The 19,144-nt window shown below is 47.0% G+C and overlaps 1 protein-coding gene across 1 annotated transcript in view; it reads right to left on the bottom strand.

The window, feature by feature from the left end:
* Positions 1-549: 549 nt before the first annotated feature.
* Positions 550-19,144, bottom strand: part of LOC141021704 (uncharacterized) — a 152,270-nt gene continuing 133,675 nt past the window's right edge. Inside the window, exon 3 of the mRNA XM_073497559.1 lies at positions 550-872. Coding sequence (XP_073353660.1) covers positions 550-872 — 323 coding nt within the window. The remainder of the gene's footprint in view (positions 873-19,144) is intronic.

The following is a 19,144-nucleotide window of genomic DNA, read 5'->3' as shown; positions in this document are numbered from 1 at the left end:
GTTCTGAGCAACTTTCATGTAGAAAGGATTTTCATCCGAGTTACGGATTATTTTATATGATTTTCTAAAGTTTTAGCAATATTCTGAAATTATTATTAATTCGAAATTACTTGGAAAAATGCTATGCGCACCCAGCACAGGGTACACAGAAGTGTACCCAGGAGATGACAGGTGGGCCTAGGGGGACCCAGTTGACCAGTCAAGGTTTGACTGGTCAACAGGTGGTGGGGCCCCCTGTCATTGAGACATCTAACTAATTACAGATTAGTTAGGCCAACTAAGTAATTAGTTTAGTTAAACTATTTTAATTAAGTTAATTAATTAATTAACTAATTAATTAATTAATTTTTATATTATTATTCATTTATTTTATTTTTTTAGAAAAAGGGGCATGGGGCCCTGGGTCAGTGGCCCAGGGGGCCAAAACAGGCGGCAGTGTAGCGGGCATGTGCGGGGCGAAGCCCGCCCGCGCATAGGGGATGGCCGCGGGGCGAGGGCGGTCCCCGGCGTGGCGCAGGACGGCGGCGAGCCAGGCGGCTGCGGGCACGGCTAGGTGCGGGGCGCGGCACCGCGGGGCAGAGGCCGAGCCCCGGGGGAGCCGGTCGAGGAGCGGCGGAGGTGAAGCAGAGGCGGCCGCGGCGGCTCGGTGATGGAGGCGGGGCGGTTGGGGGCGACGACGGCGGAGAACGCCGGCAGGCGAGCAGCGGTAGCAGTAGACGGCAGCGGCAGCAACGCGCAGGGGAAGGCGCCCAAGGGGCGGCTTGGAGCAGCGGGCGGCGCGAGCGCAGCAAGCGCACGTGGGGCGCTGCGAGGGAATGCCCCCGGGGCGGCCAGGACTCGGCAGAGCGCGACGAGCGCACACGCACAACAAACTTCGGGCGCGGCAGTGACAGTGGCATACAGCGACTAAATCGAGGGGGGGATAAGGGGGATACAGGGGAGGAGCTCACCATGGAGCCGGGGACATGGTCGGGGAGGCCGAGGGAGCTCGGGAGGCGACGAATCGAGGCGAGGACCGTGGCGGTGCAGACGGGAAGAAGAAGACGATGGCGAGGCTTGGAGGCGTCCTAACTCGGGACGGTGCTCGTGGACGATGCAGCGGAGGCGAACGGAGCTCCTGGTCAAGCTCCAAGCACGCGGGGACGATGGTGGTCGCGTGGACGGGCTCGGCCATGGCGTCGGAGGTTTCGGGCGAGCGGGCGCGTCGAGGGAGAGCGAGGCGCGGCGCGAGGAGGAAGGCGGAAGAGGCAGGGGCGTCCTAGGGTTCGAGGGGGAGGGGCGCCGTGGTCTTGTAGGTGAGGGGGAGCCGGCAGATGGCCTCCACGGCGTCGGTCAGCCGACGGATGGCCTCCACGCCCCCTGCCTTCACTGTAGCGAGGTAGCAGGAGGGATGGAGGTTGGCTGCTGGGCCAGCAGGCCAACTGGGCCAAGTGGCCCAGGGGAGTGGAGGGGCTTTTCTCTTCCTTTTTTTTAACATATACTTTTATTGTTCTTTTAACGTTTCTGTTTATTTGTTTTACTGTTTTATTTATATTTTTACACTATTTTAGATTAATAAAAAAAACAGACCAACATCTAAATCAATGTTTTAGTTTAACCCTCTGCCACAAAAAGTTTGCGACTCAAATAAAATAGTTTGATATTTTAGAAATTATAAAAGGAATTTACATAACTGTTTAAGCCATTGTTTCATTTAATTTTTGAGCACTTAAACAATTTATAAAAACTCTGTTACTTCACTAATAATACTTATGAATTATTTGCCACATTTGCACATTTTAGTTTCGTCATTATGAAATCTTCAAATTTTGACTTTAAATTAAATTTGAATTCAAACAGATTTGAATCTAAGCGAGATTAGCAACTCTAACAGTGGTGATGTGGCCTCATTAGTAGAGGATTACTGTAGCTTGACACTAGGGGTGTTACAAATCTCCTCCACTACAAGAAATCTTGTCCCGAGATTTAAGGGGTGGAGTAAGGTGGAAAGACTCGGGAAGGACGTAGCTCTACACAAGATAGTTACTTGGGGACTATCTCAGTGAACATGCCAAAGAGGCATCTCTCGAGTTGAAATTCAAGAAAGTCATCGAGAGCAAGGTAAGAAGGTGCAATAAGAAGTTTCAAGCGGATAGGCAATCGTTCATTGCCTGAAACAGAGTGTGAAAGGGGTTCAGAGCAACAGGAATAAGTATTGTGTCCGATACCAGAATTGATCACTAGGAAGGTGGCTCGCAAATTACATACGAAACGAAGCGCAAGGGATAACTTCGAAACATGGATGTACAGGAGAGTCAGGTTTCGATCCTGTGGAACTGTGGGTTATGGGCCCACCATGTGGTTCAAGAGTAGAAGGAGCGGTGACATCTTGCTCGGTCATGACAGCAAGGCATGTCAAAGGGTAGCCTGTCAAATATGTCGGCAACAACGTCGGTACCAAGGGCGAGGGGCGAAGAGAACTATTTTCCTGCTCGTTGAACGAGGCAGACCAATAGGCAAAGTTCTCGTCCATCGGTGGCTACCGGGATGTCATCAACAATAGTAACAAGGTCTCACTGATGGAGTTGTACACCGAGGTGTTTACATAAGCAGTGAATTATTACTGCTTAGATTATATAGATCTCAAGAAAGGTCAAACCAAACAATGGAAAGGATAATTTGTTATGAAATTAAACAGAACAATGGAAAGGAAAATGTGTTTAAACACATATTTCAGGGGGGTATATCCTTCCCAAGGACAATGGTTAGAAGAGAACCATTTAGGTTAGGGAAGAGGAAGTTCATGACATTACCCAAAGAACGGTGTTTGAATAATTGATAACGAAAATTTAGCATTGTTCTTAAAATGTTTTTATTGAAGATCGGAGTACCTTAGACATGCTTCAAGATAGCATTGACATGGTCATCAGGTGAAGATCAGACTTTGAAATCACAAAGGATCCATCAGGAATAGTTTGTAGAATAAGTCTTACAATTTCCTCATGGAAGAATGGATAACCTTGCTGAAAAGGAATCTATAACAATAGGGCCAACTGGCCAGGTGTGCTAGGCATGACATCACCTTACCGGGTCACATAAGACCAATGTTATAACTCTTGGAAATATGTCCCAACCATCATATCTGACCGAGATTCAGATCTGATTGGTGTCAGGATAACTCAGACTCAGGATGCCTGAGAAGAAAGGTGCAACACAAATTGTCGAGATGACATTGTAAGATTCTCGAGAATTGAACTATGGAAGCGAGTTCCGAAGAGTTCATCATTAAATCAAGGAGAGGGTGAGGGGTGGCTGATGGACTCAGCGACAATTCCTCCAGATTTCCAAAAGATGGATTTCCACAAGTATGTCAACAAGGAGATAACATTTGTCAATTTAAATGGTATAATGATGTATGCTCGAGGAAAACATACACAATTAAACATTGGTTGAAAGGTGCACCCGAAATATGTGCTGGGTTGCACGACCAACGTCGGAATGGTGATTCAATAATCAATAGTCTAAGAATGAACGTCCGACCATTAAGTTCAAAGGAATAGGGTTGCTAGAAGGGCAGAATCCAAACAGCACCGCCCACTTGTTGGTACCCCGGTTGGAATCAACACGAGGACCCCAGAAAGAATGGTGATGGTGAGAAGTATCACCATACCAAGAATTCTGAAGAGGTGGTGAAATTCTTACGACATACTTGACATAAAAGATGGTAATACTCCAAGGTAGAACATATCATAAGCTAGATAGCAAGGAAATCAAGGTACAACACCAAACACGAACAAGTTTGTGTTGAATGGAAGGCAATAAAATGGTCAATGATAAAACAAATCATCAAGGGCAAGGATGGTATTTCTCATCCAGAATTCGATAGATATCTTGGAAGAGCTCAGAATGTTGATGATGTTCACGACACATTTGTAGCGAGAATTTATGAAGAGGTAATCGATCGGCGATGACATCAAGTCAAAGGAATGATGAAGCGAAAAGTTATTGGAACCAGGGGTACGACACAAATTCGGAATCAGGCTTGTTGTTCCAGGCGAAATGATATGACGAGGAAAATCGGCATAAGCTTAGCTCATTGTCGAAAATCGTGCTTAGGAAAGGAGGACCAGATAGCATAGTTAAAAGTTGCATGATAACGATATAGCCGATCGGGCTAGGAATGACTTGAAGGGTTATTAAATCATAAGCAACGAAAATTACTTAGAGATATTGAATCGGAGTGCAGAATCAATTCACTTAACGGTGTTCTCGAGTGACTAATAACTCAGAACCCGAGGGAAATTGGAATTGGCGAGAATAATAGTTGACGAAGAACTCATAAGAAGTTATGTAGTTCCGTGGTATTCTTGTGATACCAGAGTGTAATGCTCGACAGTAGATCAAAGTAGAGGTTGGACTGGGGTATTGCTCTGCAGAAGACAAGTGCTCAACTTGTACGAGAAATGGTATTTAAAGGAGAACATGGTTGGAACCACGATTGCAAAAGGCCAGATCCCAGATATAAAATGAACTTATACCAAGGGAATAATTAATTTAAGAGAAGCTTTTAGTGATAAGATCTACATCGTGTCCAAGGGCATGAACACAAAGTTCAAGGTCGACTCCCACTTCTTCAATGCATAACCTTTCATTCACTTCTCGCGTTTGATGAAGTTGCAGTGTTGAAAATTTTTATCTGGCAAAATACCAGAAGAGTATGACTCATGAAAACTTTCGAGTTCACACATATTATGAAAGGCATAGGTTCAACCCATCAAGGCATCTTTGGAACATATACCACAAACTTCGGAGTAAATATTACAAGCTCGAAAGAAGAGCATTGTTCAAAAACAGATGACACAATTTACCAAAGGCATTATATACCCATGGAAAGGCTCACAAGGTTATTCAATATGAAGGACACTGTCGAATAAAATCCAACAAAGGAACCGATGGTCCACAAGGGATCTGATGTGAGCATCGGTACTCAACCAGAGGAAGAATAATGTAAGGAGATCTGATTATAGAAACAACTAACTAACTCAAAGTTCAAATGCAAAAGAATTATGATTTCCAAATCACGGGGGTCAGAAGCAACGCTCTGATCAAGGATGGATAAGTTGAGTAGACTTAGGGGTACAATCGATGGCAATTTGATAGGTCGAGATCCAGCTCATGTTAAAAATGATGTCTGAGTGGGAAGGATGAATTCTAGGATCTGATTGAGGATTGCGAGCATTCGCAACATATTGAATCAATGGACTCAAAAAGATAATGACAAGGGGTGCCAATAAGATTTCGCGACTTATGGGATTAATCATAATGCTAGTAAGCAAGAATTTCAAGAGCATTAGGCTCCTGAGGATTTTCGGAAGATCGAATGGTATTCTGAACACTTTTGTGATATACTTGAATCCACTGGGGATGAGCGGATACTCGGTAAGTGCGAGAATTATCCGTAGGGGTATTCAGGTGACAAAGAACAGCAAGGCAGTAAGCTCAATGATTCTCGGAACAACAGAGATAATTTCGGGGTATCTTGTAATAACAAGATCAACTGGGAAACATTGTATGAATGGCGAGTATACGCGGTTATCCATAGGAGTTTATCGATGAAAGGGAATTGCAAAAGCGATGAACACAAGTTCTCGGGTTATCAGCGGAGAGTATCTTCAGGGTCTTCACGTGCAGCAGACGATCATCAGTAATAAGGGGCTCTCCGGGTGAAAGCGATAACGAGATCCTAATGTTAGATTTAGCAAAATTCACTTAACCCGAATAGAAGAGAGGTCAGAGTCCCAGAGTATAGACAAGGAGTAAAAGATCCTAATACCACCCAATGGCGACGTGGGCCCGTAAGCCACACAGCCATGTTAGTAAAAGTTTTTCAATGACTAGACTCGACTTCGGCCAAGGAGTTGGAAAGGGGGATTCCTACAGGCAGTTGGCTCTGATAGCAACTTGTGACGCCCCCGATTTGATCGTACACTAATCATGCACGCAAATGTGTACGATCAAGATCAGGGACTCACGGGAAGATATCACAACACAACTCTAAAACATAAATAAGTCATACAAGCATTATAATACAAGCCAGGGGCCTCGAGGGCTCGAATACAAGTGCTCGATCATAGACGAGTCAGCGGAAGCAACAATATCTGAGTACAGACATAAGTTAAACAAGTTTGCCTTAAGAAGGCTAGCACAAAAGTAGCAACGATCGAAAAGGCAAGGCCTCCTGCCTGGGACCTCCTAACTACTCCTCGAAGCCGAACTCCATGTAGAATCATCCTCGGGATCTCTAGCTCCTGGACTCCAGCATCTGGTTGCGACAACCAGGTACAGAAAGGGGAAAAGAGGGAGAAAAGCAACCGTGAGTACTCATCCAAAGTACTCGCAAGCAAGGAGCTACACTACATATGCATGGGTATATGTGTAAAGGGCCATATCAGTGGACTGAACTGCAGAATGCCAGAATAAGAGGGGGATAGCTAATCCTGTCGAAGACTACGCTTCTGGCCACCTCCATCTTGCAGCATGTAGAAGAGAGTAGATTGAAGTCCTCCAGGTAGTATCGCTTAGCATAATCCTACCCGGCGATCCCCTCCTCGTCACCCTGTTAGAGAGCGACCACCGGGTTATATCTGGCACTTGGAAGGGTGTGTTTTATTAAGTATCCAGTTCTAGTTGTCATAAGGCCAAGGTACAACTCCGGGTCGTCCTTTTACCGAGGGACACGACTATTCGAATAGATAAACTTCCCTGCAGGGGTGCACCACATAACCCAACACGCTCGATCCCATTTGGCCGGACACACTTTTCTGGGTCATCCCCGGCCTCGGAAGATCAACACGTCGCAGGCCCACCTAGGCTCAACAGAGAGGTCAACACGCCGGTCTAAATCCTATGCGCGCAGGGGTCTGGTCCCATCGCCCATTGCACACCTGCACGTTGCGAGGGCGGCCGGAAGCAGACCTAGCCTAGTAGGCGTTCCAGTCCAATCCGGCGCGCGCTGCTCCGTCGCTGACGTCAAGAAGAGCTTCGGCTGATACCACGACGTCGGGATACCCATAACTAGTCCCGCGTAGATGGTTAGTGCGTATAGACCAAATGGCCAGACTCAGATCAAATACCCAGAACTCATTAAGCGTGTTATTTATCCGCGAACGCCGACCAGGGCCAGGCCCACCTCTCTCCTGGCTGGTCTCAACCTGCCCTGTCGCTCCGCCACAAAGTAACAGTCAGGGGCCGTCAGGAACCCAGGCCCGCCTCTACCGGGGTGGAGCCACCTGTCCTTTCAGCCCCCTCATCAGAATCACTTGCGGGTACTCCTCGAGCCGACCCGACTTTAGTCACCACATGTGTCATGTATATAATGTATATAGTATATACCCGTGATCACCTCCCGAAGTGATCACGGTGTAACGCCCCGAGACCGACGCTTCAGAAGACTTCCATATTTTCGTGATCACCGCGTGTTTCTTTTGGTGCTTGCTCTTTTATTTTTGCATTGCATCATTTCATCATGCCATCATGTCATTAATCTTTGCATCAAAAGTCAACTAAATAAATTGTATGGATCTTCGATCCATTTAAATCGAGGGAAGGGTGACTTCTCTTTATAACATATCCTCCCAATATTAGGGAGCTATATTAAATATTTCTTTAATTTGGAAATCACCATAACACACTTGCAAATTATCCCAATGCCTTTGTTATCTTAATTCTTTGTCTCCAACCTTGCCATATATTCTTTCATCATATTCTGGAGCTCCACCAAAAATCCAAATTTTTTGGACCTTCCCAACCCTCACTTCCTATTCAAATCATTTGAATTTAAATCAAATGAGTTTGAATTTAAATCTTTGAATCATGGCCTTTTCTATTTTCTCGGAACAAGCACATTTTGGTGAGTCCGGGAAAATTATCCGCGTGCCCAACTTCTTACCCTAACCTCTCTTTCTTTTCTTTTCTTATCGCTGTTTTGTCTTATTTTCTTTAGAGTGTGAGAGAGAAGGGAGTCCAGCAGCCAGCCGCTCCATTTGGCCCAAGGCCCATTTGCACCGAGGCCAACCAGCCCCTGCTCCTTAACCCTAGCCCTCCCGATCGGCACTCACCCTCTCCCTCTCGTCCTCCCACAGAGCCGCCACACACACGCACACACGCATCGCGCCAGCGCTCCGCCTCCTGCCGCCGGCAACCAGCGTGAAGTCCGTCGTCGGCCGCCGTCTATCTTCTTCCTTCGTCTTCGCCCGCGCCTCGTGCGCCTCCTCCCGTCTCGAGCTCGTGCACGACCGAGCTTCTCCCATGGCGATGCCGCCTGGCTCCGGCCACCCTCGAGCGTCACCCCGCGCCATAGCCGTCGTCTTCTTCAAGCTCGTCGCGCAGCCGCCGCCCGGATCCACCCCCGGCTGCCGTACGGGACCTCGTCTGCCTCCCCTACACCACGCCCCGTCGCCGAGAGCTTGCGTCAAGTCCACCTCTCCTCGCCATGGCCCTCGCGAACTTCCTCACCGCCGTCTCTTCTCCTGCTTCTCCTCGTCGCCACCAACCCGCCGTTCGTCTCCAGCCCTCGTCCGCGGCCGCGCCAAGTCCAGCGAGGCGTCGCCATACCCGCTGCCTCCCGCATCTCCTCGTCGCGCGCTGCGACCACCAGAAACTCCACCGCGCCTCGATCCTCCTCTGCCAGCGCCTCCGTTGTCCGACTGCCGGCTCGTTGCTGCTGTTTCGTCGCCCGCCTCCCTTCGTTGACCACCAAGACCGGAGGCCCTTTTGTGTTGCTTCGTTTTGGATGCGCCAAGATCCTCTCCGAACATGTGCGACTACACCTGCTGATGCGTCAAGTACCTTGGAACGTCTACGAATACGCGGACTCGCCAAGTACCACGACGGTCGTGTACCACTACCATCGCCGTGTACCACTACTTCCACTACGATCGTTTCGAGAACGTCTACTTCCTCTACACCGCACCGAAACGCCGAGTTCCTCGCCGTGACCCCGAACATCTACGGAAACTTGTGCGGCTATGAACATGAACGACTACCGTCGACCCTAAGTTACTCGGTCCCGTCAAGTACCTCTCCGAAAACGAACGTGTGCCACTACTCCCACTACCGTCGAACCCGAGCCACTCTGAAAATGCACGCTTCGAAGGTATAACCGCCGAGACGACGCCCGTGAACGAATGATTGTGATGTATGAGTTGCTCGTGTTCGAACCGTGTCCCAGTTGTCGCTTGCGCGTTCCTCGTTTCCTTGCCACCGTCTTGTGGGACACCCGGTAACCGGGATCACCCCACCATCTTGCATGACACGCTCACGCCACACTTCCTTTTGCACCGGTATCTCCGTGAACTACCGGAACCGATATGTTGCCGTGGCATCATTTTCGGATTCGTTGCCGTGGCACCCTTTTTCGTTCCACCACGGTAACAAATGTTATGTTCCTTGATTTTGCGTTCCTTACGCGGTCGGGTGATTTATGGGACCCCCTCGACAGCTTGCTTTGAATAAAACTCCTCCAGCAAGGCCCAACCTTGGTTTTACCATTTGCCTACCTAAGCCTTTTTCCCTTGGGTTCTGCAGACTCAAGGGTCATCTTTATTTTAACCCCCCCGGGCCAGTTCTCCTTCGAGTGCTGGTCCAAACCGAGCGATGTCCGGCGCCCCCTGGGCAACCAGGGTCTATGCCAACCCGACGTCTGGCTCATCCGGTGTGCCCTAAGAACGAGATATGTGCAGCTCCTATCGGGATTTGTCGGCACATTCGGGCGGCTTTGCTGGTCTTGTTTTACCATTGTCGAAATGTCTTGTAAACCGGGATTCCGAGACTGATCAGGTCTTCCCGGGAGAAGGTTTATCCTTCGTTGACCGTGAGAGCTTATAATGGGCTAAGTTGGGACACCCCTGCAGGGTATTATCTTTCGAAAGCCATGCCCGCGGTTATGTGGCAGATGGGAATTTGTTAATGTCCGGTTAAAGAGAATTTGACACTTGACCTTAATTAAAACGCATCAACCGCGTGTGTAGCCGTGATGGTCTCTTCTCGGCGGAGTCCGGGAAGAGAACACGGTTTCTGGGTTATGTTTGACGTAAGTTGAAGTTCAGGATCACTTCTTGATCATTGCTAGTTCACGACCGTTCCGTTGCTTCTCTTCTCGCTCTCATTTGCGTATGTTAGCCACCATATATGCTAGTGCTTGCTGCAGCTCCACCTCATTACCCCATCCTTTTCCTTTAAGCTTGAATAGTCTTGATCTCGCGGGTGTGAGATTGCTGAGTCCTCGTGACTCACAGATACTTCCAAACAGTTGCAGGTGCCGATGATACCAGTGCAGTTGACGCAACTGAGCTCAAGTGGGAGCTCGATGAAGATCTTGTTCGTTGTGTTGTTCTTTTCTTGTTGATCAGTAGTGGAGCCCAGTTGCGACGATCAGGGATCTAGCAGTTGGGTTGTCTTCTTTCCTTTTGGTTCCGTAGTCGGACCTATGTGTGTACTCTTGAATGATGTATGATTTTATTTATGTATTGTGTGAAGTGGCGATTGTAAGCCAACTCTTTATCCCATTCTTGTTCATTACATGGGATTGTGTGAAGATGACCCTTCTTGCGACAAAACCACAATGCGGTTATGCCTCTAAGTCGTGCCTCGACACGTGGGAGATATAGCCGCATCATGGGTGTTACAAGTTGGTAATCAGAGCCATCCCCGACTTAGGAGCCCCCTGCTTGATCGAATCGCTGGCGTTGTTGAGTCTAGAACAAAAATGTTTTGAGTCTTAGGATTATATATATCGGAGAGTAGGATTCTTTTTACTCCTCAGTCCCTTCGTCGCTCTGGTGAGGCCTCCTGACGTAGAAGTTTTGACTCTTCTCTCCTCAAATTTCACTAAATTTTTTTTAGGATCACGCGGGTATCTTGGAATCGTTCCGATGGTTTTGTGACGAGAACATTGTTCTTGGTGCCTCCTGACATTTAGGGGTTGTGGCAGTGTCCCGGGGAGTTGAGATCCGAGGTGTTGTCGTCACAATTTTATCGTTGCAGTTCTAGAATACCTGAGTTTCGCCGACATCGAAATCTCTTTTATGCAGTTGTTGGTGAGATCACCTCGACGCCACCCAGTACTGGGGCGGGAGTTCGGGAGTATTGCCATAACTTGTATAACGGATGTTTTTCGAAGGTTGAGGTAAACGATTTCTGGAGTTTTCTTGGTTATGTGTTGACGGATGGATACAACTGGATCTAGGTATTGTTAGTTTGGGTGATATATTTTGTGTCCCCTGTATCCCCAACACCTGATTGCATAACCAGAAAGTTTCGGGAGTTTATAAGTGGGAATTCAAGTAGCTCTTAGGATATCTTTCCGACAGATGCATGATATGAGATTGGGGTTCGACGTCTAGTGGTCCGCCTGTACACGGTTGGTTTACAGTGGTCTCGTAGTGTCTTAAAGAGTCCTTGGCTATGCCGACTCGGGGACGCTTCGTATGTCATGTGCACTGCCTTGTACATGATGGTGCTGTACGATCGAGCCCGTGTGGGCCCCACCACGAAAACTTCGGACGAAATCTCTATCATATGTTTGTTCCGGCTTATTCTGCAAGCCAAATCCTTTGCTTTGTTTTATTTATGGTATTTGAGTTGCTTCAATGACAAGTGTTGATTCCATACCTTATTCTAAGTGGTGTTCTCATATTTCTATGTGGATGATAATCCTTCTTGATTATCGAGATTGTCATGGTAATTTCTTTTTCTACCGGCGTGCTTCTCTTCAGGTGGATCCAATCTTTTCAACATTCGCGAGATCAATTCTCAGTTCTTTGCAACGGTGTTTGCTTCATCCGTCCCAAGTTGCCTTTGTTTTCCCGCCCTCCCACCCTTTTTCTTGAAACACTCAGATTTCTTAACCAAGTATCCATTTTATTCACGTGAAGTCCCTTCATTCTTTTCAATCAATATTCTTACCCGGTGGTTCTCATGAAGATGTGCTTCAAGTTTATCATTCTTCATTTTTTTTTCTTCTCCGGTGAATTCAATTCAAGCTTTCAGTGTTGATCGTATTCTTTTCATCGTTTCAAATGTTTTCTCATGCCGGTGCACCTCTTAATCATCCACTTCTCGTCATTCATTTGTTCTGGAGTGCCAAAGATATCTCAGAAGATTTGTGTCTCCATTATCAATCTGTTCAAGCTATTTTGAGGTTGTTATCTCATTCAAGCCATTTAATTCAACCGGTGCAATCTCCTTTTCAACTTATCATTTCAACGGTGTTTCTCTTGAGTGGGCCCTAACCCACATGTCTTTTCCAGGATCTTACCTGACTCTTCTAATTCTTTCTGGAGTTATTCTCAAATTCTTTTCAAAGTCTGACGTAAGAACGAATTTTCATCAGTCATATGTCTTTCTCCAAGATCTTTCAAATTCTTTCATCGTTGGTTCAACCTTTCTAATTTTTCATCCCGGAGTATCTCAACAATTCATGGTGGTGTTTCGCATCATCATTCTCAACATTTGAAGACCGAAGAAGGATTTCTCCTAAATGTTGGTCCGTTCTCTTGAGGATTCATGGTTATAGCTTGATGCCATCCTCTCATAATTGTTTTCAATTGAGGGAATTCTTTTCACCCACCCGGAGCATTTCACAAGTCTTTTCAGTTTGATTCTTCGGAGCCCATCATCTCAGAATTATTCATTCAAGCTTTCAGCTCTCGTTCTCGAATTCTTCCGGTGCATCGTTCAAATATCCTCTAATCAGTTCACGATCTCTTCGTTCTCGTGTATCTAAATTCTGTCAAGTATCTTTATTCATTTTCTAATTCTTCCCGGTGAATTGTGCCTTTGCTATTTTCATTTTCAATTCTTACAGTGGTTCGTTCAAGATTTCTCTTCCTTCGTTATCATATCAATTTATTCGTTGTTTCAATCCTATCGGTGTTTCGATGAAGACCTTCACTAGTTTGCGCAATATCTATGTTAATCCTTTCTACGAGAATAAGTAGTATGCAAGATCCGTTGCTTGTCATCCATTTAAATTAGTGAAGGATACACATAACGTAATTCTTATTCTTGTTTCATCCAAGTGTTTAATCCTTTCTTTTGGAGTTCGTTCATGATATCAAATTCTCGGTTCCAAGTTGTTCATCTTTTCTTTCCGGAGTTCCAAGTTTTTTCAATTATATCTTTTCAAAGCTTCATCTAATCATTGCAAGGCTTCTCCCGGAGTTCTTTTCAAGTTTCCATTTCGTTTGATCATTCGTTTATTACCGGAGTTCTTCATGGAGGCTATACATGGTGGTTCATCAAGGATTTAATTCATTCTCGAAGTGTTCTTCAAGATTCTTGTTGGAGCTCAAGCATTCTTGCATTATAAAGTGCAATTCGTTCTACCTTATCATTTGAGGTGGTGTTATGTCATTCTTGACAATTTGAGTTCGCGTTTCATGTTTCACATGTTGTCAAGAATGAGATATTTTAAATCCACCAATCTCTTCGTTGGATTTATCTTGTGTCATGTTTCACCTAAAGCCTTCCCTAAGGAATGTTGCTATTATGGTGCTTATAAATGACCCAAGTTCTTCAATTGTCCTCCCGGTGAAATAAGTTTCTCGTCTCCTTGTTGATATCAATCCAATCTGTGGTTTTTTGTTAGTGGTAGAATTTTCACCTCATGTTTTGAGATGTCTCCATAAGCCCACGAGGATCATATCCTTTTGTTGTTGGTTTTTTTCCAACAACTCCGTTTTAACCTTCTTGGAAGGATGCTTTCCAAGCTCATTTGTGGCAGAAGTTGTCATTTTCTTCTCCGTTATCTTATTCGACGATCTATCTTCTATTCATTCGTCCCGGAGGCATTGTGACGTTGCTCTCTTCGACCAATCATCTTGTTTTGTCAAGATCATGTAATTTTTTTTCCTTTCTTATCCGTTTAGCCGGAGTGTCGTGTATTCATCCGAGTTCTCTCATTTTATCTAGTTTTGCCTCCTTCCTCAACCGGAGTGCTGTCTGAAATCTTTCTTACCCCTTGTGCCATTCTTTCATTAGTTCCGGAGGCAATGTGTTGTTAACTTCATCAAGTATCCTCTCATCTTGTCAAGATCATGTTCAATTCCTTTCATTTTCAGTCGGAGTGCTGTCCAAATTATATCATTCTTATTCCTTCTCTATCTTGTTTTAACCGGAGTGGTTTATATATCTTTTGTGTCACTTAACCTCAAGGTTCTCATGGTGTTCCTTGTCTCTCTTTTCTACCGGAGTCTTCTCAATTTTGTTCACCTCTGTCGTGTCATTCCTTCAAGATTTGCGACCTCTCAAGGTTCTTTGTTTTCACTCATTTGTCAAAGAAGCAATTAGTTTTACCTCTTCTCTTCCTCTTCCGTTTTTCTCCGGTGCCATCCTAGATCTCGGGACGAGATCCTCTTGTAGTGGTGGAGTGTTGTAACGCCCCGAGACCGACGCTTCAGAAGACTTCCATATTTTCGTGATCACCGCGTGTTTCTTTTGGTGCTTGCTCTTTTATTTTTGCATTGCATCATGTCATCATGCCATCATGTCATTAATCTTTGCATCAAAACTCAACTAAATAAATTGTATGGATCTTCGATCCATTTAAATCGAGGGAAGGGTGACTTCTCTTTATAACATATCCTCCCAATATTAGGGAGCTATATTAAATATTTCTTTAATTTGGAAATCACCATAACACACTTGCAAATTATCCCAATGCCTTTGTTATCTTAATTCTTGGTCTCCAACCTTGCCATATATTCTTTCATCATATTCTGGAGCTCCACCAAAAATCCGAACATTTTTGGACCTTCCCAACCCTCACTTCCTATTCAAATCATTTGAATTTAAATCAAATGAGTTTGAATTTAAATCTTTCAATCATGGCCTTTTCTATTTTCTCGGAACAAGCACATTTTGGTGAGTCTGGGAAAATTATCTGCGTGCCCAACTTCTTACCCTAACCTCTCTTTCTTTTCTTTTCTTATCGCTGTTTTGTCTTATTTTCTTTAGAGTGTGAGAGAGAAGGGAGTCCAGCAGCCAGCCGCTCCATTTGGCCCAAGGCCCATTTGCACCGAGGCCAACCAGCCCCTGCTCCTTAACCCTAGCCCTCCCGATCAGCACTCACCCTCTCCCTCTCCTCCTCCCACAGCGCCGCCACACACATGCACACACGCATCGCGCCAGCGCTCCGCCTCCTGCCGTCGGCAACCAGCGCGAAGTCCGTCGTCGGCCGCCCTCTATCTTCTTCCTTCGTCTTCGCCCGCGCCTCGTGCGCCTCCTCCCGTCTCGAGCTCATGCATGACCGAGCTGCTCCCATGGCGATGCCGCCTGGCTCCGGCCACCCTCGAGCGTCGCCTCGCGCCGCAGCCGCCGTCTTCTTCAAGCTCGTCGCGCAGCCGCCGCCCGGATCCACCCCCGGCTGCCGTCCGGGATGTCGTCTGCCTCCCCTACACCACGCCCCGTCGCCGAGAGCTTGCGTCAAGTCCACCTCTCCTCGCCATGGCCCTCGCGAACTTCCTCACCGCTGCCTCTTCTCCTGCTTCTCCTCGTCGCCACCAACCCGCCGTTCGCCTCCAGCCCTCGTCCGCGGCCGCGCCAAGTCCAGCGAGGCGTCGCCGTACCCGCTGCCTCCCGCGTCTCCTCGTCGCGCGCTGCGACCACCAGAAACTCCACCGCGCCTCGATCCTCCTCTGCCAGCGCCTCCGTTGTCCGACTGCCGGCTCGTTGCTGCTGTTTCGTCGCCCGCCTCCCTTCGTTGACCACCAAGACCGGAGGCCCTTTTGTGTTGCTTCGTTTTGGATGCGCCAAGATCCTCTCCGAACATGTACGACTACACCTGCTGATGCGTCAAGTACCTTGGAACGTCTACGAATACGCGGACTCGCCAAGTACCACGACGGTCGTGTACCACTACCATCGCCGTGTACCACTACTTCCACTACGATCGTTTCGAGAACGTCTACTTCCTCTACACCGCACCGAAACGCCGAGTTCCTCGCCGTGACCCCGAACATCTACGGAAACTTGTGCGGCTATGAACATGAACGACTACCGTCGACCCTAAGTTACTCGGTCCCGTCAAGTACCTCTCCGAAAACGAACGTGTGCCACTACTCCCACTACCGTCGAACCCGAGCCACTCTGAAAATGCACGCTTCGAAGGTATAACCGCCGAGACGACGCCCGTGAACGAATGATTGTGATGTATGAGTTGCTCGTGTTCGAACCGTGTCCCAGTTGTCGCTTGCGCGTTCCTCGTTTCCTTGCCACCGTCTTGTGGGACACCCGGTAACCGGGATCACCCCACCATCTTGCATGACACGCTCACGCCACACTTCCTTTTGCACCGGTATCTCCGTGAACTACCGGAACCGATATGTTGCCGTGGCATCATTTTCGGATTCGTTGCCGTGGCACCCTTTTTCGTTCCACCACGGTAACAAATGCTTCATAACATGCTCATGTCCACGTTTTATAAAAATTGCTTAAAACTTGCATTGCCATCCGCATCATGATAACAACATTAAAAATGTCTAACATTGATGTTTGCATTAAAATTGCTAATCGACATATGGGGATTTTCCGGTATTATTGTTTGTTGTTCCGGCCTCATTTAAATTGCCTAAATAGGTAGTTTCCATATGCTTCACCTCTTGCCATGGTTAATAACATTTAAAATTGTTGGGTACATAAATGAGAGAGAACTAAATAATTAAATGTGGTGTTTCGTCAATATGCAACTCGTTGCATATTGAGCTCCACTTAATTTGTAGTGTTGTCTGTTGCACTTTGCCTTGCCTTGAATCTTTAAACCGGACATGCATCATACTTGATTGTGCATCATGCCATGTTTCTGTGTGGGTTGTTTTACTATGTTGTTTGTTTCTTTCCGGTTTGCTTCTCCCATTAGCTTCGGTTTCGTTCCGGAGTTGTGAGGATTTGTTCGACTTCGTCCGCTTGTCGTCTTCATGGACTCGTTTTTCTTCCTTGCGGGATCTCAGGCAAGATGACCACCCCTCGAAATCACTTCTATCTTTGATTTGCTAGTTGCTCGTTCTATTGCCATGCTGCGCTACCTACCACTTGCTATTTTCATGCCTCCCAAATTGCCAAGAACCTCTAACCTTTGTCACCCTTCCTAGCAAACCGTTGTTTGGCTATGTTACCGCTTTTGCTCAGCCCCTCTTATAGCGTTGCTAGTTGCAGGTGAAGATGAAGATTGCTCCATGTTGGATTATGTTAATGTTGGGATATCACAATATCTCTTATCTTATTTAATGCATCTATATACTTGGTAAAGGGTGGAAGGCTCGGCCTTATGCCTGGTGTTTTGTTCCACTCTTGCCGCCCTAGTTTCCGTCATACCGGTGTTATGTTCCTTGATTTTGCGTTCCTTACGCGGTCGGGTGATTTATGGGACCCCCTCGACAGCTCGCTTTGAATAAAACTCCTCCAGCAAGGCCCAACCTTGGTTTTACCATTTGCCTACCTAAGCCTTTTTCCCTTGGGTTCTGCAGACTCAAGGGTCATCTTTATTTTAACCCCCCCGGGCCAGTTCTCCTTCGAGTGCTGGTCCAAACCGAGCGATGTCCGGCGCCCCCTGGGCAACCAGGGTCTATGCCAACCCGACGTCTGGCTCATTCGGTGTGCCCTATGAACGAGATATGTGCAGCTCATATCGGGATTTGTCGGCACATTCGGGCGGCTTTGCTGGTCTTGTTTTACCATTGTCGAAATGTCTTGTAAACCGGGATTCCGAGACTGATCAGGTCTTCCCGGGAGAAGGTTTTTCCTTCGTTGACCATGAGAGCTTATAATGGGCTAAGTTGGGACACCCCTGCAGGGTATTATCTTTCGAAAGCCGTGCCCGCGGTTATGTGGCAGATGGGAATTTGTTAATGTCCGGTTGTAGAGAATTTGACACTTGACCTTAATTAAAACGCATCAACCGCGTGTGTAGCCGTGATGGTCTCTTCTCGGCGGAGTCCGGGAAGTGAACACGGTTTCTGGGTTATGTTTGACGTAAGTTGAAGTTCAGGATCACTTCTTGATCATTGCTAGTTCACGACCGTTCCGTTGCTTCTCTTCTCGCTCTCATTTGCGTATGTTAGCCACCATATATGCTAGTGCTTGCTGCAGCTCCACCTCATTACCCCATCCTTTTCCTTTAAGCTTGAATAGTCTTGATCTCGCGGGTGTGAGATTGCTGAGTCCTCGTGACTCACAGATACTTCCAAACAGTTGCAGGTGCCGATGATACCAGTGCAGGTGACGCAACTGAGCTCAAGTGGGAGCTCGATGAAGATCTTGTTCGTTGTGTTGTTCTTTTCTTGTTGATCAGTAGTGGAGCCCAGTTGGGACGATCAGGGATCTAGCACTTGGGTTGTCTTCTGTCCTTTTGGTTCCGTAGTCGGACCTATGTGTGTACTCTTGAATGATGTATGATTTTATTTATGTATTGTGTGAAGTGGCGATTGTAAGCCAACTCTTTATCCCATTCTTGTTCATTACATGGGATTGTGTGAAGATGACCCTTCTTGCGACAAAACCACAATGCGGTTATGCCTCTAAGTCGTGCCTCGACACGTGGGAGATATAGCCGCATCGTGGGTGTTACACACGACCCAGTAGTATAGCATGGCAGACGGACAAGAGTGTAGGGCAACTGATGGAACACTAGCATCCTATACTAAGAAGTAGGATAGCAGATAAGGGTAACAACTGTAGCAACAATGACAGGCTATGCATCAGGATAGGATTAACGGAAAGCAGTAACATGCTACACTACTCTAATGCAAGCAGTATAGAGAAGAATAGGCGATATCTGGTGATCAGGGGGGGGGGGGGTGGGGTGGCTTGCCTGGTTGCTCAGACAAGAAGGAGGGGTCGTCGGTGACGTAGTCGACCACAGGGGCATCAGCATCGTCACGGGGTCTACCGAAGAGAAGAGGGGGGAGAAACAGTAAATACATAGCAAGCAAGTGCATAACAGGACAACAGGCAGAGCTAGACGTGTTCTAACACGGTATGAGGTGATACCGGTGAAGGGGGGAAACATCCGGGAAAGTATCCCCGGTGTTTCATGTTTTCGGACAGATGAAACGGAGGGGGAAAGTTGCGAGTTCGATAGGTTAGGGATCTGTGGCGGACGAACGGGCTA

This window comes from Aegilops tauschii, chromosome 4 (genome assembly GCF_002575655.3).
Source record: "Aegilops tauschii subsp. strangulata cultivar AL8/78 chromosome 4, Aet v6.0, whole genome shotgun sequence".
Lineage (NCBI taxonomy): Eukaryota > Viridiplantae > Streptophyta > Magnoliopsida > Poales > Poaceae > Aegilops > Aegilops tauschii.
The sequence above is the reverse complement of the archived record's forward strand: the minus strand, read 5'-3'. Positions and strand labels throughout refer to the sequence as shown.